Consider the following 24,949-nt stretch of genomic DNA (forward strand, 5'->3'; position numbering starts at 1 on the left):
AGTGAGAAAATGATGACATGTCTTCCATTTAGGGTGGCTCTAACCCTTGGTAAAAGTATTAGCATCTATGCTAGTTGTTATAACCTAAAAGTTTGTGTTGAGGTAAATTGTAAACCAGATTGTTGCAAACTCTGTCCTCACCAATATATCCAGTATACCCTCGACTCTGAGTAAATCTGTCAGCGGATACACTGTAACTTGCATCTGGAAATAAAACTCCAACTTGTTTCAAACTTGCACAGTACACACTTTTTTTTGCCCGCTCTCAACATCCCATAGTGTTAGGATTGCACACAAACTGCTGACTCAACACACCTGCCATCAGTTTTACAGTCGCGATATGTCTTTTATGTGTCTGCCATATCCTTCAGTGACTCTGTCTATCAAAATACCTGGCAACCCCCTTCAAAAACCCTCCCAATGTGCCACTGTATTGCTCTGTGGATGTGTAATGACAGAAGACAGACAGCCAAACAAACAGGACAAACAACACACTGATGATGGATAGGATGGAGAGAAGTGTTTTATTTGAAGACGTTCATCTAGAGACAGAATGAGAGACAGAGACACAATGTACACAATCTGGAGATCAACAGACAGATGAACACATGGCAACACGACAGACTACTGAGACAAATTCAGTTTGATGTACAGTACAAACAATCACAGAAGAAAAAGTGGTGCTGAGTGTGATTTTAAGACACGAAAGAGCAAAGATCTGGAATGGAAGTCAGGAAATCAATGGGGAAAATAGAAAGGAAATGATTATGATTAAGCTTGGTATTGTGTTGAAGGTACAGTTTAGTTGCAAGATGCTCGCAATTAGATATCAAAATTGATGTAAAGATCTTAAAGTGGGTGTTATATTATTTAAACTTCCCCAAATGAATCTTACAGCAAAAAATTGCAGTATTATTTAATTGTTATGAACTGTAAATATTATGTAATGCTAAACTTTTTATCCTGAAATCGTTCTTATCGCACAAATTACAATAAAATAGAAATCTTTGAATTAAACACTGTCAAACTATATAAATAATGTGCAGCCTGGCACAGTTTCACTTATAAAATCTGAGTCATCTTAAGGCACGAAGTGGTTTCACTGCTGTGCCATCTAAAGACCTGATACAGTAAATATGCAATACACCATACAATAATACTGGCTGTTATTAACAGACTGACATATATAGGATACATTTTCATGATGGAGATGTACTAAAAACAAAAAAGAGGATATTGTCAAAAAAAAAAGGCCCAATCCTAATTCTATTTTGGTACCCCTACCCTTTCTCCTTGGCCCTTGAAACAGAGTGTGAAGGGGGAGGGCTTTTTCTCTCTACAACACCTGCACACGTCATCATGTATCATCGCGATCTCTTGCTTCATATGTGATAGACGATTACGACTGTTGTAGTTATTCCAGTTGTGTTATTTTTTGGTAATTATCTTCAGAAAATCACTGAAGGCAACAATATCATGTTATAATGTGGCAATAAGACTGTAACTGTACTGTGTATTTACACCATGGTCATAATCATCTATGTAGAAACGCAAAAACAACAACTAAACTTTTCTGACAGGGTATTCGAGTGTCATTGATTGTCAGAATGTTGTGGGACTGCTATACAGAAGTTATTAGCAGGGCTTGACATTAACTTTTTTGATCACCAGCCCCTGTGGCTTGTAGATTTCCAACATTACTAGCCACTCGCCATTTTTACTAGCCACACTTTTGTTAATATATTCTATATGCGTAAATTTGACTTTGATTTGGATGTTGTGTTGTCCACATGCCGCTTGTTCATTACACTTTTTGTGTGTGTTGTGTATGAGCTTGCTCAATGTGCAGGAGCAAATGGGTTGTGTTGCAATTGCAATCAGTTTTTATTTCACATGACTTTTCAGGGCTCAAAAGGATTTACCAAATTTATCTCCGACCACAACAAAAATAAATAAATAATTATTTTTTAGCCACAAATTTTAAATGTGTCAAAACAAGCAAAATATAGTTGTATACGTGCACTTTTTTGTTCAACACCTGATCTTTTTTTTTTTTTTTAAATTACATTTAAAAAATAACTATTGTCATGTATCTAAAATATGCACAGTAATCTGACCTGGCTAAAGGTCCCAGATCAGCAGTTAACTGCACATGAACAGTTTTTTTTTTTTTTAACATTTGCATGCATCACATCAGCTGTGCATGAGTGATCATCCTCTCATTGCGTATTCACCTGCTTTCTTTTGCTCATGCAATCAGTTTTTTTGTCAGTCGTGCTGTTTCTCGATTCTAAGACCACATTTGCACGAATATTGAGCCATGCTTGTTGTCAAATCCTGTTTGTAATAAAACTACAATATAAACATTATTTTCAAACAGTCAAAGTGGCTAGTCGGAATGTCTGTCTAACCCGCCACAGCTTACATTTACCCGCATTTGGCGGGTTGTCGAGTGTTAATGTCAATCCCTGGTTATTAGGGATTACAGAGACCGAAAGAGCGAGGAGGGATGCGGTGGGGAGGGGTGAGAAGGGTGTGCGATGTATTTGAGGACCGGGAGGGAGACGCGCGATTTCCGGGAGATTACGTATCCTATTATATATCCACAAAACACTGTGATATAGCCGGGCTCGGATTGTAACACTTTCTTGCTACAATCAATCCGTTCCAGAGTTCAGTTCAATCGAGCAAATACCACCTCATTACAGTGATCTCGGACTGATTGTTTTGGTGCGAATCAGAGTGCGATTCACAGATGTCAAACAAACCGCGCTAACAGGGTAAATGGTTTCGAATGTGGTACTGAAAAATCTTCATTTCAAGGGCTATCTAGCTCTTCCCCTTAGCCCAACGCCTTCAATTTAAAGGGAATTGAGAAACCCCTACCCATTCACACAACGCACACAATAAGGGGTAAGGAGAAGGGCTAAGGGCTAGAATTGGGATTAGGTCTAAAATGGCTGTCTTTTGCATGTCAGGCCAGTAGGTGGCGATGTCACTTTGTAAAGAAAGACTAAACATCTGAGTAGATGTAATCCAGTAGTCCACTATTATTGCTTTGGTTGTGAATTACCACACCTGTCCCTCCAGGATTTTGCAGAGGCATTTTGTTAAAATATTTATGACTTAATGGTCTTGTGAAATTAAAATTATGTTTTTATTTTAGACGTATCAGTATTTTAATGACATCTATAAGCTAGTGTTCTTCAAAACAGAAACAAAATTAGCGTTTAGAAGATGTATAAGAAATAATATAAACATGTAATGCTTGCAGTTCGTCACTTCCGCCTAAATGGATCATTGGTTTTTATTAACATCATCTCATACTTCAGTTTCTCAACAAGTCCTGACCAATCAAATGTATCTGACATGCCTCACCCCCCTCAAGACACTTCTCATTTGCTTTTCATTTGATGCACTTGAGCTCAACCACTCTTGCTGGCAGTGTGGTGGTAAAACAATGTGCTATTGACAGTTTACTTCAAAGGGGGAGGAGCTACACTATGTCACACCCTTTCTTCATGTTTCGCTCAAACGTTGAATAAAACATCAAACATTAAATAAAAATGTACATTTCAAAGCACTTCACGGGACCTTTAAGAAGTTTGACTCCTTTTCCTAAAACTTATGGCATAATTTGCTTCAACTCTTGAGTTTTACTGTGAATTCATAATGTTAAAAAATATATATATTTTTGCATATCACAAAGTCCTGAAGGGAGAGACAGTACATGCATAATGACTTCAGTGTTTGAAGTCAGTGTTTTCGTAATATTCATGGAGATGATAATTGTATTTTCAAAATTGCATTTTGACACCCATTTAAAAAAAAAACAGCCTGCAAAAGACTTTACCAAAAGAAGTTACCAAAATGCATACCAGGTTTGTGTTTTTAGTTAAGAATCATGTCTTGTAATTCCGCCACATACACGTACTTAATGTGTGTATAATTGTAATTAAAAAATATTTATTCATATCATAATTTTAAAGCTCTATCAAAACAGCATTTCATTCCTCTGTTCACTCGTTGTCACCCCAGTCTACCTCTGGCTCATCGTCTAAGCGCAGAATGAGGTAGGAGAGAAACTGGAAGAGGTTTTGCCAAAACAGAGCCGCCATGTAAAAGTAAAGGTCGCTTACGTCCACTTCGCAGGTCTCGCCGGCAAAAGTCATTTCACAGACGCATTGGAACCTGTTGACCATGTTCTGGCAGTAGCCGCCATTCTTGCAAGGGTTGGATCTACATTCATCAAGTTCTAGTTCACACCTGTACGACAAATATATAGTAATTTTGATTGTGAATATGAGCATTGTAAAATTCATTCCAAAATTGGTTCTGTCATGAGCAAATTTAGAGTGCACTGAATATTCATAGCTACTACCCTCCGATTCATTAACATGTATGTATCCGAACAAAGAAAGAAAAGGAATAATCACCAGTGACCCGAAAACCCAGGGTGGCAGTCGCACGGCATGTTAGTGTCAGAACAGTTCCCCCCATTGAAACATGTGTAGTTCTGCTGTTCATCGCCACAGATGGACACCGGGAGCTTTGGCGGTCTGGGGAAGGGGAGGATGAGGGAAAAGAAAGAAGAATAACAGATGATGAAGAAGCCATGCTCTCCTCTTGAGAGTCATGTGAGGGGCTTCTACCTACTACCCCCAGCCACAACCCCCTGCCTTATCCGGCACAAAAAAGAGGATTAACCCACTATTAGAATAATGACATTTGCATGTGAATGGACCTCTGACCACATAACAAAGAGAACACAATAAATCGGAGCCTTGTCTTGGGATTAACATACTGCTAATATGAGGACTGCCCACCCCCCACCCCTTGTTGTTCTGTATGTACAAATATATGATATGACAGATTAAAAATTTTAGGGAGGAAAATAGTACTTGTTGTGCAAAAAGAAAGCAAGGAGAAGGAAAGAAAACACGAAGAATGGAAAGGATAAAGGAAGGGATATGCTGCAAGTATTTCATAAGATGGAAGGAATGGTGAAAGTGAGAAAGAAGAGGAAAAAGAAAGAATAGGACAGTAGAACAGAAGGAAGGGGGAAGATTACGATAAATAGGAAGGAAAGGTGCATAAAGGGAGGCAGGAAAGAAGGAAAAGTGTCAGGGGAAGAAATGGAGAAGAAATGGAAAGATTAGAAGAGAAGGAGGGAAAGAATGAATGAATGGTTGGAGAGGGAAGTATAAAGAAATAAAGACATGAGGGAGGAAAGATTAGAGAGAAGAGTATTGGGATGTGGAGCAAAAGGAAGGATGTGAGAAGGCAAGAAACAAAGGGGAGACGAAAGGTAGGGTAGAGAAGAAAAGATAGAGATGCAAGAAGATAAACAGAACAAGATAAGAAGAAAACTAAAAAGAAAGGGTAGAGAGAAGAAAAGGACACAAAGGTAAGTATGGATCAAGTGAGGATGAGAAAGAAAAGGTTAATGGATGAGAGAATAAAATAGAGGGAATTAAAAAAGAAGGTAACTAAGGACTAAATATAAAAACGAAAGTCAATAGCAAAACGGCACTTACATGTTCCTGACAACTACGTACCACGGAACCTCTTCAATCTGAATGCTGTTGTGAGACAGAGGGAACAGGAAAGAGACAAACAAACAGCAAGCGTCATTGTTTTTTTATGCTGCAAAACTTTACACCAAAGATCTCTCTAACTCTGCAGTGGGGAAAAGATAGATCTATTATGTCTCCCGGCTGCCTGCAAGGCAGTTTCAAAGGAGTGCTATGAAGAAGTCTGGCAACAAAACATGTTTATGAGATAAATGGCTGCAGACTTGCCTTAGATGCCACCCAGAAGGCCTAACGTAACCACTGGAGGATGGGCACTCTCGACAGAGACTATTATTACCATTACCTCTTTCAAATGACACGTATGGCAACAGACACATCTCCGCAGTCACACTAGCATAAACAACACCATAAAAGCAATTATACGATTTGCATTACCTCAATAACAAATCAGTCCCTTAGGGGTCTTGATTCATTCAAGTTGCTTTGATGGGAATCATTCTGTGAGGTTTGTGGCCTGTTTTAGTGTACAAAGTCTACATTTCTGTTTTGCATTCTCTTTTCTTTGAAAAGTGCGCTAGCTTCTTGAATTTAGAAACAGCTTTTTAACACCGGGTTGATATATCTGAGATAAGTCTCTTCACTTGGTTCAATGTTCTGCGGAGGGGGCAAACATTATTCCTAACAGATGAACCTGTGGATTGCTTAGGAGTAGATGCCTCAAATCACATCTATGAATCAATACAAACTCTGCAAAGTCTGCTAAACTTAGACGGCAACTCCTAAACCACCTTGCCTAGCAAAACTCACCATCACAGTGTAAAGGTTTTGATGACAACTTACTAGGCAAAGCTAGAAGAGCTCTCATGATTAAATACAAAACAATGGTCCTTAGATGTGTTTTAGGGTCCCTTGTTTTAGTCCCCACGTGTCAAGTCCACATGCGTTGGCAGGCAACTGTATCTTTCTTCAGCAGCACACGATTTAACGGATCACAACAATGGAACTGAAGGAGCCAATTACACCTTAACACTAAAAGAGTTAGAACATGTTTCCTCAGATCTGGCTCTGGAAGGCCACTGGATAAGCCACTGGATAAGGTAAGCTTCAACCCTAAGTGACACCTACGGATCTAATCAAGGCCTCTGAATTATTCGGAATTTTCCTGATAGGAAATACTTTATAATAGTTTAAAAACTAGCACTAGCCTTAAGTCTTTACTACAGGAATCTTAGGTCGGGGATCGTTTGTACTCCTAACCTTAAGTAACCCTAAATAACTTCTTGACACACAATAGAAAATACTCACTTGCAAAGTGGCCCAGTAAACTTGTCGGTACAGAGGCAGGAATACATGTTGAAGCCACGCAAGCAGGTCGCTCCATTAGCACACCTGTGCCCAGCACAAGCATCCACCTTCATCTCACAGTTGGTGCCAGTGTATCCGTCCTCACATGTGCAGTTGTATGTGAGGTCCTGCACACTACAATATCCATGTCGACAGGGGTTGGAGGCGCAGGTGTTTGTATTCAGCTCACAGTGATCACCGCCCCAGCCAGGAAGACAGAAGCAGTGAAAAAGGTTGAAGTGATCGTCACAGATGCCTCCATGCAGGCAGGGATTGGGCTCACACACCACCTCCCCGAAACAGCCGGTTTGAACAGGCTCCTCTGATATCTTATTGAACATTTCTTCCTGTGTGCGTGGGAATCTCACCTCAGTCTGTCCATAATACGGAAGCACGATTCCACCAATCTCAACATTACTCAAGCAACCAATTAGATTGGAGCCAGAATCAGGGCCTAGTCCTCCTAGCATGATGTACACACTCTCTCTGAGGAAGTCTAGATTTCCGGTCATAGAGTCTGATTTAGTTGGCTCATCTTTTTCATCTAGGGGGACCATAATCCAGTGGGAGCTGTTAGACCCTGGAGTGGCCATTAACAGCTCTATAACATGCCATTCCCCATCAGCCACTACCCTTGGGCTGTGCAGGGTTACTGGTGACAATGATGATGAAGTAGTAGGTCCACTTAGAAGCTCAAGAACCAGAAATCCATCTTGAAGAGATACAGTTACAAACTCTGATCCACTCTCTGCATGCAACACTATGGCATTGCGCTTACGTGTACGGATATTAAAGACAATACTGGTCAGATGGCGGGATATCAGCCCATTGCCTTGGTATACAAGTGTGGTGTTCTCCTGGAAAGTCACGTTTGAAATGCCTGCATAGAAATAAAGGCAGAAGTAGTTTAGATGTAACTTCTTGGATGAAGATAACTATTTGCAATACAATCTCATTTAAGGCTTACAACACGTTTTCAGCAAATTTGCTACAATTTATAGCCCTTGACTTGAATTAAGAAGTCGAGTTCCATACATATGAGATTAGGTGTCATAAAATACTCACATTCATAGCCCTGGTTTAGGGCCTTGCATATTGCTTGTGGTGGGCACGGGTTGAGGTCACACCAGCTCACCTCCTCACAGTGTTGTCCTGATGTGTTAGGAGGGCAGTTGCAAGTAAAATCATCCCATGAAGAAAAGCAGATGCCACCATTTTGGCAAGGATTTTTCTGTAATGAAAAGATTATTAGTAAGTTAATATTAAAATGATTATTAATATGTTTAAAGATATAGATTTAAAGAGATTCTGAAGTAGTGAGATCAGGTGTTTTAAGAAACTTTGGTAATCTTAAATAGCCCCTATTATGGCACCTTCGATGTAATGTATAACACAGCTTTATGTGAATAAAAACAAACAGCTAATGTTTATTCTCATATTAAGCTATAGTCTTGATTAAAAAATAAAAAAATAAAAAAAAGAGTAAACTCAGAGTCACATGCATTCGGATCTTTAGCCATGTAGTTTTTGATATCTGACCGAAAAATAGTCCTGCCCACTTGTTCCGTGTGCAGACCCAGGAATACTTGAACACACCCATGCCCTTTCCCATTTACTTTTACTTGCATGGTTTGAGCCACATGGATCAGAACGAACCTCTGTCGAGCTTGCATGTGACGTGGTCAAAATTCAAAATAGTTCACATTTTGCAGCTTTGTTGGTCAATTAATACGGAATGTATGGCATTGTTGTTACTATGAGTTTTGGTTAAGAATAGAGCAATATAGCTGGATGTGCTTCAACACTGTCAACCAATCAAAACAGACTGTGTCATCAGACCAATCAACGCAGACTAGCATCACACAATGGAGGGGTTTGGAAAAATGAATCACTGAACTATTAATATGGGAGTCATAGGGATAATTCGATAAAAATAAATGTGATAAAAACAACAAATGTGTTTTTTGATTGTACATGCTAATCAGCCTGTTGCTGGGAATACCCAAAACTAAACTATGACCTTGTACAATCCATTATAATCCATAGGAGCACATTAACATTATTATGGTGGCTTGAGAAAGCCAACATACTGTTATACAACATAAACTTATTATTCTTCCGTATTTTTCTTCTGAGACTAATTTCTATATGCATCTCCTCCTAGACCATTCATACTACAACCACCAAACTTACTCCAGACCTCCAAACTTGTCTGACTCGGCTTGCTATATCTTTTCCAACTGATCCCACTTACAGTTTTCCGAAAACTGACGCGAAAATTTCGGGAAATGTCCCATTGACTTAACATTGGACCAAACTTTGTGACCTCAGACAACCAATCTGCCAATCTCTGATGACCTTTACATTTTTAGCCACACCCTAGCAAACACTTACAGCACCCTAGCAACTGTCCCGTAGACTTCCATTGTAAAAAACCTCCATTGACTTTACATTGGACATACTAACAACATACCAATTGTTGCTAAAATGTACTGATCTATACTAGAAACATACTAACAAACATATTAACAATACCAATTTATACTAAAACATACAAACATACAAATCATACTAGCAACATGCTAATTTATACTAAATACATGCTAACAACATGTTAATTTATGCTAGAAACATGCTAGCATAATGCTAATTTATACTAGAACCAAGCTAACAGCATGTTAATTTATGCTAGAAACGTGCTAGCATAATGCTAATTCATAACAGAAACATGCTGATTTATGTTAGCAAATACCTAGCAACCAATTCAATTTATCTTAATTTTTATAGCGCTTTTACAATGTAGATTGTGTCAAAGCAGCTTCATAGAAGATTATAGTAAATTGAAACCATCTCAGTTCAGTTTTCAGAGATGAAACAACTCAGAACACCTATAGCAACGTCCTAGCAACACCTTAGAAACCACCTAGCAATGCCTTAGCACCCACCTAGCAACCACTCAGAACACCCTGCCAACCAACAAGCAAACCCTAACAATCACTCAGAACACTCTAGCTACCTCTAAGCAATGCCTTAGCAACTGCCAAGCAACACCCTAGCAACGCCTTAGCAACTGCCTACCTAACAACCACTTAGAACACCCTAGAAATCACTCAGAACACCTTAGAAACCGCATTGCATTACCTTCGCAACTGATTAGAACACCTCACAACCACCTAGAACACCCTAGCAGCCGCCTAGCAACGCCTTAGTAACCACTCAGAACACCCTAGCAACATCTTATCAAGAAACATGCCAATCCATACTAGAAACATGCTAACTTATGTACGTATCTCTCTATGCCAACTGTTTCAAACCTCTTAAACTACTTCTATCATTTAAACTTTAAAACTACTTCAAACTTTCAGACGAGGCTTTCTCAAGCCACCATAAAGTTTGTCTACAAACTTTTTTAGTTTAGTTAGCTACAGTACTAGTAAGTTGTACAAGTTTTCTAACTACATTGAGGCATGGTTAGTGGAAACTTTACTTATATATCTATAAATAAATATATAAAAGCTTAGCTTATTTGATTATAGCATTTTTTTATGTACTCACTTAAAAAAGTTCAATCAAATCATAACAATTTCTGTTGCCTTCTGTTATTTAGATTAGTTTCTTATGTCATGAATGTAAGGATTTAAGCATGACAACCGAGAGCCAAATGAGATAAGCTGATCTTTTTTTTCCAGATACAGTAGCTGCCAGATCTGGTGTTATCTAATCGTTGTACAGTTGCAGTTGAAATCTCATGAGACTTCTCACTGTAACTTACAGAGCAAGTGTCATCACTGGTGCAGCCTGCAGTAACTTCCACCACGCGATCGGGTTTGTACGACATCGCAGAAGTATCAATTGGGAAAAACTCAAGCTTCTTCTCATTAAGCTGCAAGTCTTGTAGACACCCTTTAAAATGTCCACCAAATGCAGTTAAGGCTTGTACATCAAACAGGCCACCGACATTGATCGTATCCCCAAACTGAATGGAAACAGGTTGAACATATGTTGCTTCGAATTCATGATCCGAGTTCTGCAGAGTCATCATGCCATCCTCGATGGTGACACTGACAAAATGTCTCTCACCATCATTAAGCACCCTTTCACCAGTCACAGTCTTCAAGTTGTTGACTTGAACTGTCAGTTTTCCCTTTTCCAGCCACATCTGTAAGTAGTCAGAGGTGCTGTTGGCCAGCAGCACCAAAAGACCAGAGTCCTTTCGAGTACGCAAGAACATGGACAGATGAAGTGTTTCCGAGTCAGGTTCATCATTGATGGTGAAGACAGCATAGCTTGTCGAGTCTTCCTGGCCAAATCTGGTGGTAATATACTCTGTGTAAAAAAGAAAAGACATACATCATACATCTTGAAGGAATAGATCATATAATTCTTCTACATTTATTTGAAGACTATCACTAGCTATGCTCCCTTTTGGAATATTGCATAAGAAATGCTTAATGAAAAGATCTGCATACATTTTTAGAATGCGGATAAAAAAAAAAACAAACATATGTGCACAACTGAGTAAGATAAACTTAAGGATAGGCAGAAATGTTCATAAACTATGATGGAAACTCATTTACTGACTAACCCTACTAACTGTACTAACCCTTACCCTAACCTAACCCTCTAACACAGGGGTGTCAAACTCAATTCCTAGAGGGCAGAAGCCCTGCACAGTTTAGTTCCAACCCTGCTCCAACACACTTACCTGTAGGTTTCAAACAAGCCTGAAGGACTTAATTAGTTTGATCAGGTGTGTTTAATTAGGGTTGGAACTAAACTGTGCAGAGCTGCGGCCCGGAGTTTGACACCTGTGCTCTAACAGATCATGTTACAACAAAAAGTATTATTAGAAAAAACAGCAGATCGACCACATTGTAAAACATATGAAATGTTGTTTTGGCCATTCAGAAATCCCTCAGCCAAGACAGACACAAGTTTAATGTACATGTTTGGATAAAAATGTAGCTATTTTATTTACACCAGTAGCGATCAAGGCATAGTTCTGTTGTTTTCTTAAAGAGCCCCTATTATGAGTTGTTGAAAATGACCTTCCATACAGTGTGCAGCCCTAATTAGATGAAAACATCCAGCTGAGGTGTAAATCTGAAAGTGCACCTAGTTTAAAAATATAGATTTTTTAATAAAAGTTTCAACTTAGAGTTGTTTAAATGATTAGTTTGTCTGGATCTTTTGCATGTTCGTAACGATGTCGACACGAAACAATACCAAATATGTTCTGTGACAGATCAGCTAAAACGTGAACGCGCTTTTCCCACACAACGCTAACAGTGTGGTTGTGTGTGGGACTGATTATGTCTTAAGATGAGTGAACATCAATGAGGGAATGTTCTGGTGATTAATGCAATAATTTAACCTGCAATGGGGGATTTGTTGGACATTTGTTAAAGAAAGGATCATAATCAATCCATAGTCTTTATTGATGTATTGGACTTTGTCAAAGCTTTTTTCCCTCTCCGCTGTCGCCACTGCCTCGCAAGGTTCAGGATTGGTAGAGCTACGCATCGATGAATTGGCTCTTCAGTGTTTGAACTCTCAGTAATGATAAATCACACTGAACTGAGCTAAACTGAACTGAACTGAACTTAAACACTAAAACCTGAACCACACTGTTCCAGTTACTATGACCATTTATGTGAAGCTGCTTTGACACAATCTACATTGTAAAAGCGCTATACAAATAAAGCTGAATTGAATTGACAGGAAGTGCACGGTTCATGGATCAGTTTCCTCGTCCATTTCACAAATTAAAGTGTGATTAAAATGGTTGCCTCCTTGTTTTCTCTATATGGCAAAACATGTATTTAATTGTGTTTTGTTACGTTGGATCGCTCCACTCTGCTTGTACTGTTATTGGTTAACCTATTAAGAATGTAGCAATATGCTGGTGTTTAACTGCATTGCTTTAATACACTCCTGCATTGGGCTCACACATATACTCAGCTCTCCGACTACTTCAAAAATTGATATGCTATGGTGGGCATTTCTCTCCGTTTCGCGCTAAATGCAGTCACCCAATCGCAACAGACTGGGTCATTGGACCAATCAGTGCAGATAAGCATTGCGCTAAGGGGGGGTTTGGGGACAAATGAATTGCTGTACGAATCATATGAGAGTCGCTGGGATAATTAGGTGAAAATAAATGCATATTATACGACAATGAAAGTGCTTTTTGACCTTGCATGCAAATTAGCCTGTTGTTGGAGACCCCCAAAACCAAAATATGACCCTTTATAATGCAGTATAGGGGCTCTTTAAAAAAAATTGCAACACTTTAAATGCTTCTAGTGTAGACTTAGTTAATGGAAGGTCAATTCTTGGTGTCCTTACCCTCATCACAGTTTTGACCCACATATGGGCGCAGACATTTGCACTGGTAACCTTGCCAAAGGTTAACACATTCTCCATGGTTCTCGCATGGACCAGAAAGGCATCGGTCATGATGGCTACAGCCCTGCACAACATTTACAGCTGAGCTGCTCAACCAGTCCTCCGGTATCATCAGCTGCGAGTCCACGAGCAAGTCCCTCATGCAGCCGATGAATGATCTGGAGCTCCCTCCCTCATCCAATCCTCCAACAAAGGTGCTTAGTAGGGCTGACTCCAGCTCAAGGGCGCCAATCTTTACTTGGGCTGTTGTACCACAGTTTTGTCCACCCTGGCATGGCTCCAGCAGCTGCAGCAGCAGGGTACCCTCTCCTAGTACGGCTTCTACTGTGTGCCATTCACCATCAGATACAACCTGAGGCAACATCAGAGTCCAGCTGGTTGCGTTTGGCTGAGGGTCAGTCTTAAGATCAAGAATCAGGTGTGTCTCCTGTATCTCCAGGCTGAGTGTGACCCCTCCGCTGCCCCTTTGGAAGAGCACTGTGTTCTCCAGGACCGTACGAAAGCTTAGCGTGATATTGAAGTATGTTTCTGCACCCAGCAGCGGGGTCTGCAGGTGCAAGAATGCTCTGCTTGTCTCAAAGGAGAACACAGTGAGCGTTTGGCAGTAAGAGCCGGTGTAGCCAGGCTGACAGATGCAACTGTATCCATGTACACCTTCGCTGAGGAATGGGATGCAGGACGCTCCGTTCTGGCACTCGTGACCTTCGCAACCTGTAAGAGGCTCGCTACAGTTTCGACCACCGTAGAGAACTCCATCTTCGCTTTCAGAAGGGCAGATGCACTTGTAGCTGCCTAGGAAGTCTTCACATGTGGCTCCATTATGACATGGGCTGGTGGTACAGGCAGTTGTGTTTTGCTCGCACAAGGCACCTGGAAGAGGAAAAACAAGAGTAGAGTTCAGTCAAAGGTCCTGACAAATACGCACTTAGCAAGGATTGTTGCCTAAGGATAAACTGTTCTTACTGAAATTGTAAGCCAGGTTCCGCAAGAGTTTATCCTTACAACTATTTGTTGCATCTGTGCCAATGTCAGAGAAGAGTTTGTAACAAAAGAGTAGCTCATGCCAAGGAAATGTAGGGACATTTTAGTCAATAATCCCATGGGTAAACAAATATACAAAGTTGGTTGCATAACACTGATGTAACTCTATGCTAAGATGACTGCCAACCGAGTATTTTTTATTTCTAGCAACAAGTTCCTGAAATAGAGATGTAACTGTTAATATTACATCCCATGGAAATTCATAAAGCAAAGAGCATTAACTACAAAACCTGGTTATCTTAAGTCATTGCAAGTTCATTGTAGGTTCAAACAAAGTTTTCTCCAACGTAATTTAATCGACCACCATAATTGAATTATAACCTGTGTAAACTTGAAAAGACAATAAAAATGTACCTGAAATGAGTAACAGTACACTCCAAATCCCAACTACAACTTCCATGGCATTAGTAGTTCCTATTCAGTGGTCACAAATCTGCTCAGTCACTTTTTGATGGGTCCGTCAATTGCAAAGGCCATCCTAACACCCTGCCGTCAATGTACATTCCCTCCTTCAAGACAAACTGTGTACTGAAGCACTAGGCCTGCATGAAAGTCAGCTCCTGGGGGATTAGCTTAATGCAACCTTAGCACCTTACAATGGCGAAGCCCATTTATAGCCTCCGCCTCTCTGCCATGTCCTGAGCTGATAAACTTGTGTTCAGAAGGAAAGACAGTTTTTTTCTTTTTGTACAATTTATAAAGTTAAACTACATCTCTGGGTTGTCTCAGAAAACCAGTAGAGTGAATTTTTGCTGTAAGATGTGTGGGGTAATGGCTGCTTTGGTTTTGTTTCAGTTTGAAATCTAATATTGTGATGATGTTCATTGTATCCAAATATCCAAATCTCATATATGGCAATATATGCAAATCACATAAATGACATACAAGCTCATGTTGAGACTTCAAATGTGCCATCAGGTTTGCCTGAATATTCCACATGAAAAAAAAAAAAAAACTGAAGTAAATAATACTACTATACTACTGTAGTGCTTTGAACCATACTACAGTAATATGTGTTATACTGTTCATTTATTCATTCATTTTCTTTTCGGCTTAGTCCTTTATTAATCAGGGGTCGCCACAGCAGAATGAGCCGCAAACTTATCCAGCATATGATTTACATAGCGGATGCCCTTCCAGCAGCAACCCAACACTGGGAAACACCCATACACCAGGAAACCCACGCGAACACATGGAAACTCCAGAAATGCCAACTGACCCAGTCAGGGCTCGAACCAGCGACCTTCTTGCTATGAGGCAAATGTGCTACCCACTTTGCCACTTTGACGCCCTTATATTATACTGTCTGTTATATTATTTACAACTCTTTGTTAATGAAAGATGCAGCAAAATGTAGTATTAACTAATGCAGCAACTATAGAATTACCACAACAGATTTGTCTATTATATTATCAATATTTACTATAAATTACTATTGTATTTTTTTCATGTGGGATGTGATGCAAATCTTAACTTTGGTACAGTCGACATGTAGCCCAAATTTCCCAACAGCACATGCAATGTAGGCACAACATGTGTGCTCCAAATTAATTGGTATTAAAAATTTACAAAAGTTAAGAAAATAACCTACAGTTTCCCATATTTTGAGGCCATCGCAGCTTTTAAATATATTTCATGTGTTACATTTATTCTGAAGTGAAGTATTAAAAATTGTATGCTTTTTTTAAATTAACAAAGATCCAAACTTATACTTTCAGTGTATCCAGACTGATCTCCCAAGAAAACGTAAGTATTTTTTTTGTTTTGTCAGTTTAGTGGCTAATTCATACTAATGAGTACGAGTTCAGTTGAACAAAAATGTACGATTTAAAAAAAGAGGAGGAACCTCACCCCTAAATCCAACCATTATTGGGGGATGAGCAAATTGTGTTAAATTGTATGAATTAGATTATACAAATTCTTACTAATTAGCCACTAAATCAAAAAGTTACAAAGTGCCATGAGATTGAGTTGGTGTACCACATAAAAAAAACACTTGAAGAAAATGCGAACATGTCCGTAAATTTTGAAACTGCGAATAAAAAAACGCATGCACACAAATGAGTCGGTCAAATGTTTTATTCTATAATAAACTACAAAAGAAACATTTAATTCCACTTTTGTGGAAGACTCTTTCCATCCGTTCCATGGTTCCTTTAAGTGCGTATTCATGTACAGTTGTCTTGAACTGGGCCAAAGCACGCTTGTCACCCTCCCGTCTCCCCTGACGGCCCGTACTCATATTGCATTCGGGCCTGATTATGCTTACGTCATCGATGATGCGCTATTCAGTTAGCTCTTTTGCTCAGCACAGTGGAGATTTCTTTAGTTATGTTGTTTTAGTGGTTTGAAATGTTGTGACACGCTGTTAAATATTTCACCGAACAGCTCAGCGACTGTTGACGCTCATAAACAATCATAAAGTCCTTGTGCTGCAGGAATTAGGAGGGTTTCTGAAGGTGGAGCTGTTGTGCAGTGAGGCATTGCGTCTTTAATAATCTATGATAGTTTGCGTTCATTACACAGTAAGAATGATTAATTAATCCATATCAAACAGTCCCTTAAAAGTCACATCTCGTCGTCATTTTCAGGCTCAGGCTCGCTTTGCACTTACACTACAAGAGTACCACGCCAAAACCCAAGTGAACCGCGCTCAGGCAAACGTCTTCCAACCGGGCAAGGGCCGGCCAAGTGAACCATGCCTGAGCCCTATTCAGAGCACTCACACTTCTTAAATAATTCGGGAAAGGGGCCTGGGCACGGTTCGGATAGCATAGTGTGAGTACGCCCTGAGTTACTTCCATTTTGCAGACAGTATATAGTACTCTTAGCAAAAAATTACAAGACGACGTTTATTTCCACTGCCATTGGTTTTTTAAATAGGGTCTTAAATGAATAATGAAAGTGTAATAGGTTTTGAGTGTGTGAGCCTCTGTCTAGAGACCGTTTTCTAACCCCATGTGGGGATATAGACAGTAAAGTTTATTGAATAGATTTTAATTTACACTTAAAACGGCTCACAGTGGCTTCTATGGCTGCTAGTTTATTAGAATGGATGATTTTGTTTTATTTGATTTGCTGGATGGAAAGGGTGCTTTATTTGCGAATGCTTTGTGCAATATTCTGGTTTTGCGCATAAATCTAATTCACGTCTTTGGATGAAAACCTAGCCAGTGTCCCAACATTTTTAAGTATTTAGACTGAAACCCTACAGTGACCACCTTACATCAGCAGAAAGTCTTGAAAGGAGCATGTTGCGCGGACAAAAAACAGAAAGTTTGCTTCAGCAATGAAAGCAAGTTTAATTTAATTGGGTCCGACAGGAAAACATAATTTTTGTCCTCAAACAAAGAAAAAACTGAACCCAAACTAGGTAAAGAATTAAAACATGGACGTGAAGAGACAAGATTTGAGTGATGTTTTCTGCAGAAGGAGCTTGGTCTTTTATTAAATGAAATTGCAATATAGAGTGAACACATATGTTTCCACTAGAGTTTGTCCACAAAGTTTTACAATGATACCCATCCTGCTTTATTTAGAATGCTTTTGTTAATGTAAGTGTAAATAAATGAGTTTGTAAGTCTGCAGGTACCTGAGAATCCTGGCGGACACTTGCAGATGAACCCGGAAGCAAGTCTGGGATTGTATCTAGCTGTAAACAGGGGCTCAGTACCGTAAAGTGTTTTCCAAGAAAGCTCCATGCAAATGCCTTCATTCACACAGGGACTGCTTTCACATTCACTGACGTCTACCTCACAGTTACGCCCCTCAAACCCTGAAACAACACAAATATGACAGAAAGCCTCATGATGCTGTGGTATACGCACATCAATATAGCACAATTTTTGTGACACTACAACAATGATTACTGTTTTTACATTAATGTGAAGATAGGTTTAGGCTAGGGGTATAGATGTTAATAAAACACAATGTAATGGATCATTTAATGTATAATATAAATAATTCTTGTTAACTTTGAGCCAGAGCAGTATTCCTTCTACACACTAAAAAGGATGTTTGTTCAAACTACTCATTTTAAATGAGCTGAAACAACACAGTTCTTAAGTTTTTTTGTGGACAACTTAATTGTTTTATGTGTAATTGACTAAAATTTGTAAAAACTAATAAGTTAATTTAATTCTTTCATGTTGTACCAATAAAAATCGATTAAGTTACCTTAATTCATTTTATAAATGTAAGTGGATTGAACATAAAACAATTAAGTTGTTCAAAAATAAAACGTAAGAATTGTGTTGTTTCAACTCATTTTAAGTAGTTTGAACAAGCAGCAAAATCTTTTTTTTTTTTTTGAGTGTAGTAACAAGCACAAAGCTTTAAAGGCATCCCTCACCCTAAAATAATCATTTCCTCATCACATGTTCACACTTTTATTAAATTCTGTCTTCTGTTAAACACATAACAAGAAAACTGACATCTGTAGTTGGAATAAAACAAACAAAATACTATGGGAGTCAATGGTAGTCTCCCCCCCAAGATTTCTTTGTGTTCAACAGAAGAAATAATCTCCCAAGTGGAGCATGAGTAACCCTTTACTTTTTGAGTGATGTGTAACTTTAAGGGGATTTCTGAAATTAAAGATTGAGAGACCCCACCCATTGACTTGTGTCCTCTGTAGTGGACATTATTTTTTCATGAATTTTTTTTAGAATTTTTTGAGCTACTCTGTCAAGTCCTGTTGTACTGTTCAGAGGACATCCCGGGCTTTCTGGTGATATGTCATTTGATTGGCTGGCATGCTAGGAACCACTTCTTACACTTCATCCAAAATGGCCGACATAAAAAAGCACATTTCATGGGAAGGAGAGAAGTATGTAAACTTTAGCTTTTTAAAAGTTTTTTTTTTTACTATTATTATTAGATATATGTTTATTAAAGTGTCAGGAACAATATATTTAGCTTTCAAAGCAGTTAACTTGTTTGTGTTTCAAAATATCATCCTTTTTAAAATGTCCACTATAGTGGACAACAGGAACATCTTAATGTAATTAGTGACTGCATGTTGTAGGAGGCAGAACTGAAGCAGAGATGATAAAATAGTTGAGGGGGACTCTGACAAAGTTTGACAATCAGAGAATTAGAGACAATTAGTGAATGACAATCAGTTTTAAATCACTTTTATTTTAAATTTATTTTGAATTAACATCACTTCTTCTTCTTTTTTTTGGCTCTCTCAGACTAAACTGTTTCAGGAATTTCAAAATAAAAGGAAAAAATGGCTTTTGTTTAATTTTTGTTACATTAATATTGGATTAATATCCCTTTACAGCCACATCCTGGACAGCTTTGTTGTCTGAGTTTGGCGGTCGTTTCAAACTAAAATGGTCCCGTGGTCCACTACAGTGGGCATGCTGTAAAATTAAAAATAAAAACAAAATGTAAAAACTCTAAATAAAACTTTTTTTAAGCCAAAGGATGTAGGGAATCACAGAAAAAAAAATGGGTCTCAGGAGGATATTAGCCTACATAAACATTTTTAATCAGATGTTACCAGATACATTTCCAAATCCAATCCATCAATTCCGTTTAATGCAAAATCATACTTTAACTTGATATACAAGTCATTCTGCGAGTCACCTGGCCAGCAGTTGCAGGTGTAGTTCTCCTGTTGATCCTCACAGAGGGCGCTGTTGAGGCAGGGTTGAGACCAGCAGGGCGGAGGCGGGATCTCACAGTCAACACCAGTGAAGTTAGCAGTCTGTGAGCAGTCACAGCGGTAGCTACAACATATAGGCTATACTATTTATACATGCATGCATATTTCACTACCAAAATTATCTTACATTTGCTGTGTTATTATATTACAATAGGTGAAGCTAATGAGAACACATTCCAGCAGTGAAAAACACTATATGAATTAACCTATTTTAGAATCATTAAGATGGTTACTGCAGTTTATTTAAGCAGTGTGTTAAGCACTGGTTGGCTACAGAACAAACCACTGTTGTCCAGTGACTAACTGATCTAACTTGTAGTTAACCTAACTAACCTAGTTAAGGCCTTAAAACGGCACTAAGCTGAAAACTAGTACCTTGCAAAATTATTAGAAATATATTATATACTATCATTATGGTAAAGACTAAAGAAATGAGTTATCAGAGATGAGTTATTAAAACGTGTTTTTTTTTTAATTGTGTTGAAATATCTTCTCTCCTTTAAAACACTTTGGAAATATTTAATAAACATATACAGTATATCAATTATTACAGTATGGTATACATCATATTTTATGATTTAATTATATTTGTTTACATTTTAAAAAGCTGTCATGAACAAGGACATATTTACAAATATACACTCTACCAAATTATATGACCAAAGAATGACAACATTTTTATGTTACTTTAACTTATTTTATTAAATTAATTGGGTTTCAACTTTTTTTTTTTTTTTTTTAGTCATACAAAGTTTAACCTAATATTTTTATTCAGTTTGACAGAGTTGAGAGATGAAAAGATGAACGAACAAAAAAAATTTCAAGCAGCAAGAGTTCATATATAGTTCTGTCTGATTCTCGAATCTGATTGGCTGATAGCAGCGTGATAGGCCATAATAATAATTCGAGAATCAGACAGAACTATATATAAACTCTTGCTGCTTGAAATTCTTTTGTTCTTTTTTTATTTTTTTTTATCACATTTAACAATATACAGTTAAAGTCAGATTTATTAGTCCCCCACCCCCCTTTGAAAGTGTTTTTCTTTTACAAATAATTTCTGAATTGTGTTTAATAGAGCAAGGAAATTTTCACAGTATGTCAGAAAATATTTTTTCTTCTTATTTGTTTTATTTTGGCTGAAATAAAAGCAGTTCTTATTTTTTTAAAAACCATTTTAAGGTCAATATTATTAGCCCCTTTAAGCTATATATTTTTTTCGATAGTCTACAGAATAAACCACCGTTATACAATAACTTGCCTAATTACACTATCCTACCTAGTTAATCTAATTAACCTAGTTAAGCCTTTAAATGTCACTTTAAGAAGTGTCTTGAAAAATATCTAGTCAAATATTATGTACTGTCATCATGGCAAAGATAAAATAAATCAGTAATTAGAAATGAGGGCTAATAATTCAGGGGGTTTAATATTTCTGACTTTAACTGTATAGCAACATATTTCATTTTAGAAAACATTCATAATATTTTGGAACAGTAAATAATTAAAATAAATCATTGACTTCTGCTATCTTCAACTTCAAAAGCACGGATTTCTTTACAACACATAACAAAACACCTTAGGAACGTTATAACAGAACATTTTAGCAGTTTTAAAACCTTGACTTTGTCCGAACCGCTGTAAACCTTGAAACAGGTTCTCATCCCATGCCTATGTATACATTTGTGTATGTATGTGATATGTTTTCTTATTTTTCATGTGCCTAATTAGTGTATAATTGTGTTTTCCTGATACTTTAGAGTGTGGTTTTATGGTTTTGTTATATATATATATATATATATATATATATATATATATATATATATATATATATATATATATATATATATATATATATATATATTTGTCTGACCTAAGATGAACTAAATGAAACAAAAGAACAGTAGAAATTAATTGAATTTTTCATTTCCACTAAGTAAACCTTGAGCGAAAATAAAATGGCAGCATGGAAATATATCCTACCTATTGATTTCATCCACACACAGAGCCCCGTTTTGGCATGGCTGGTCACGGCACTCGTCGATGTTGATTTCACAGCTCTCGCCCTGGAAACCCGCCAGGCATGTGCACGTGAAGCCATTGATGTGGTCATGGCAACTGGCGCCGTGGAGACAGGGCTGTGACTGACACTCATCAATCTCCAGCTCACAGCTGCTACCTGCAACATCACAGACAGCGGTGCTGAGCGCAAAACATGCCAATCCGAGATCTCGGCATGGCTTATTACACATGCCATCTGGACAGACCTCATCCCGGATCAAACAGACTCAAACTGGAAGCTCGCAGTCAGCCTTTAGGGTTATTGATATGCTGCCCACAGCCTTTCCTGCACTTGATCAGCAGTGTTTTTAAAGCAGATTTGAACACATCGTGTGTGTGTTTCAACAGTGTTTTGTTGTGACATGAGGAAGTTCCATTACACACGGTTTTGCTTTATAGTTCAGTTTGTTGCAAACACCTAGATTAAAGAGATTAATTCTTCCTTAACATTTACGCAAACGTTTATGAATTTCTTTCTTCTGATTAAAACAAGAGATTCAGTAGATTGTTGGAAAAAATCAGCCCCTGACATTCATGGTATAAGCTATGGAAGTCAATAGCTGTGTCTTCTAACATTATTCAGGGGGAAAAAAACTCGCCTATTTAAACTTAGGTTTTAAAGCAGTGGAGGATGAGTAACTAATGACAGAATTTTCATTTTGGGTGAATTAGTACTTTAAAATCTTTTTTGTGTGTGGATTCTTTCAGCTAAAAGATTTATATCTTGTTTTTTTGTTGTTGTTGTTTTTACACTTACTAAAACTATATCTCTAGATTTGAGTACTAATTCTGGTGTAACATAAGCTTCTCAAACAGTGTGTCTATAAACACGAAGTGTATATCAACAACTTACTGCATATACAGTTGAAGTCAGAATTACCAGCCCCCCTGTTTATTTTTTTTCCCCAAATTCTGTTTAACTGAGAGATTTCTTCAGCACATTTCTAAACAAAATATTTTTAATAACTCATTTCAAAAACTGATTTATTTTATTTTTGCCATGATAACAGTAAATAACATTTGACTAGATATTTTTAAGACACTTCTATACAGCTTAAAGTGACATTTAAAGGCTCAACTAGGTTAATTAGGTTAACTAGAAACGTTAGGGTAATAAGGCAAGGTATTGTATAACGATGGTTTAATCTGTAGACTCTCGAATATATATATAGCTTGAAGGGGCTAATAATTTAGACCTTAAAATTTATTATTTTTTTTTTTATCAAAAACGGCTTTCATTCTAGCCGAAATAAAGACTTTCTCCAGAAGAAAAAAATATTTTCAGACATGATGTGAAAATTTTCTTGCTTTGTTAAACATCATTTAAGAAATATGTATATAAAAAAGAAAAAAAATCAAAGGGGGCTAATAATTCTGACTTTAACTGTAAATTAAATTTACTTTATCTCAAAAAATGTTTGGGAAATAATGATGAAATCTTCAGTAGCATGAGTCTTAACAGAACTTGACTTACAAAAAAAAAAAAAAAAACTATTACATAAAATGTGTTTATAGACCACAAAACCATGTCCTACGTGTACTTTTGAAGGGTTTATTGGTTTGTTAGAATATAACAATATTTGGCTTAGAGATACAACGATTTGTTAACTTTGAACCTGAGGTAAATATCTGTTTAGTGTTGCACTGCTGAGAACATTAATAGTGTTTTTTTTTTCCTCTCCTGGAACCTGATCTTTATTTAATCTTAACCCTTTGACTGCCCCTCTACCAATGATTGACCATACTTTTACTGTTTTAAATAATTACTGTTAAAATAATGTAAAGAATGACTGTTTTAAATAATGTTTTACACACACAGCAAACATGATCGCTTCTACACTAAATTTGGATTTTAATGAAAAACAAAAAACAAAAACAAGAAAACAAGAGAATCTGAAATATTTTATGAAATACTTAAAAAAAGGTTTTAGTATTCAAAAATGTTATATTTTAGGTATGCTTTTAAATAAATTGGTCTTACACGTCATATTTATTTAATAGATTATGCTTTAATTCCAGTACTTTTACCACAAACCGACATATCTACCATTTGGTAGAGGTTGATATTTTAGAAATTATGGGATGTGTTAAACAAAAATGCATTGTGGGTGTTAACTAGTGACATTAAGAGTTAAGAAATGCAATCCAAACATTTTTTTTTTGGTGGGGTAGGTAAATTTTTTAAAAAAGGTTATGGATTTTTGGCATAAAAATCTATCATTTGGCTCATACAACGTATTTTTAAGACTCTTTAAAGATGTTAAATTATTAAGATTTTTAAGAATTTGTGAGTTTTGTGGTCACAAATGAAAACTCTAATTGGCTATTTAAACCACATCTTTACGTTTCCAACAGCAAATGTCAGAGCTCTAGGGTTGTTGGCGTGCTGGGTTTTTCTCCAAAGTTGTAATATCATCTTTCAGCCACACGATGGCAGTGGCTACATTGGCCACTAGTTGAGACGATTCACATGACAGTCGCCATCAGGTTATTTAACTTGTAGGCTAGTAATAAATATAACCCCCTCTTATAAAAAGATCTCCCTTTGAAATAACGATGAAATAATTAGTCTCATTTAAAAAGTAAAACTATAAAATAAACGCGACAACTGCTTTTCTGAATTAGTTATTTTTCATCATCCTTTACAGGCCTGTTGCTAGCCTGGTGTAAGGGTGGGTCTTTTTTCTTAAAATGTGGGCCTTTTTGCAGTTTTTTTTTTTTTTTTTTTGCCACATTTTCTGTTTAATTATGAGGTTTAAATACCTTTTAAGAATTAGTTTTTGCTGGATTACCTTGTCAGATGGTCATTAACTACATTTTTTGATGTCCCAAAACATTTCCTAAAGATTTAGAAGAAAAAAATATAAGAATAATGCTTATATTTCAA

The 24,949-nt window shown here is 37.3% G+C and overlaps 1 protein-coding gene across 7 annotated transcripts in view; it reads right to left on the reverse strand.

The window, feature by feature from the left end:
- crb1 (crumbs cell polarity complex component 1) overlaps positions 1 to 24,949 on the reverse strand; it is a 55,976-nt gene that overhangs the window by 14,504 nt on the left and 16,523 nt on the right. For 2 of the 7 annotated variants that reach the window (XR_015521252.1, XM_087302935.1), the window contains exons 3-12: positions 21,985 to 22,176; positions 19,923 to 20,065; positions 17,920 to 18,102; positions 13,227 to 14,156; positions 10,651 to 11,204; positions 7,944 to 8,109; positions 6,840 to 7,758; positions 5,538 to 5,582; positions 4,437 to 4,559; positions 4,140 to 4,266 (exon numbers count right to left, since the gene is read on the reverse strand). Coding sequence is in view for 5 of the 7 variants with exons in the window: in XM_087302935.1 (XP_087159061.1) it covers positions 4,140 to 4,266; positions 4,437 to 4,559; positions 5,538 to 5,582; positions 6,840 to 7,758; positions 7,944 to 8,109; positions 10,651 to 11,204; positions 13,227 to 14,156; positions 17,920 to 18,102; positions 19,923 to 20,065; positions 21,985 to 22,176 (3,382 nt within the window). In the remaining 2 variants the exon portion in view is untranslated. Of the gene's footprint in view, positions 1 to 501; positions 4,267 to 4,436; positions 4,560 to 5,537; positions 5,583 to 6,839; positions 7,759 to 7,943; positions 8,110 to 10,650; positions 11,205 to 13,226; positions 14,157 to 14,681; positions 14,858 to 17,919; positions 18,103 to 19,922; positions 20,066 to 21,984; positions 22,181 to 24,949 lie in introns of those variants that run through there. The other 5 variants (XR_015521253.1, XM_087302937.1, NM_001044943.1 and 2 more) reach the window with 4 other exon arrangements.

Source organism: Danio rerio, chromosome 22 (genome assembly GCF_052040795.2).
Source record: "Danio rerio strain M-AB ecotype USA chromosome 22, GRCz13ab, whole genome shotgun sequence".
NCBI classification, from domain to species: Eukaryota; Metazoa; Chordata; class Actinopteri; order Cypriniformes; family Danionidae; genus Danio; species Danio rerio.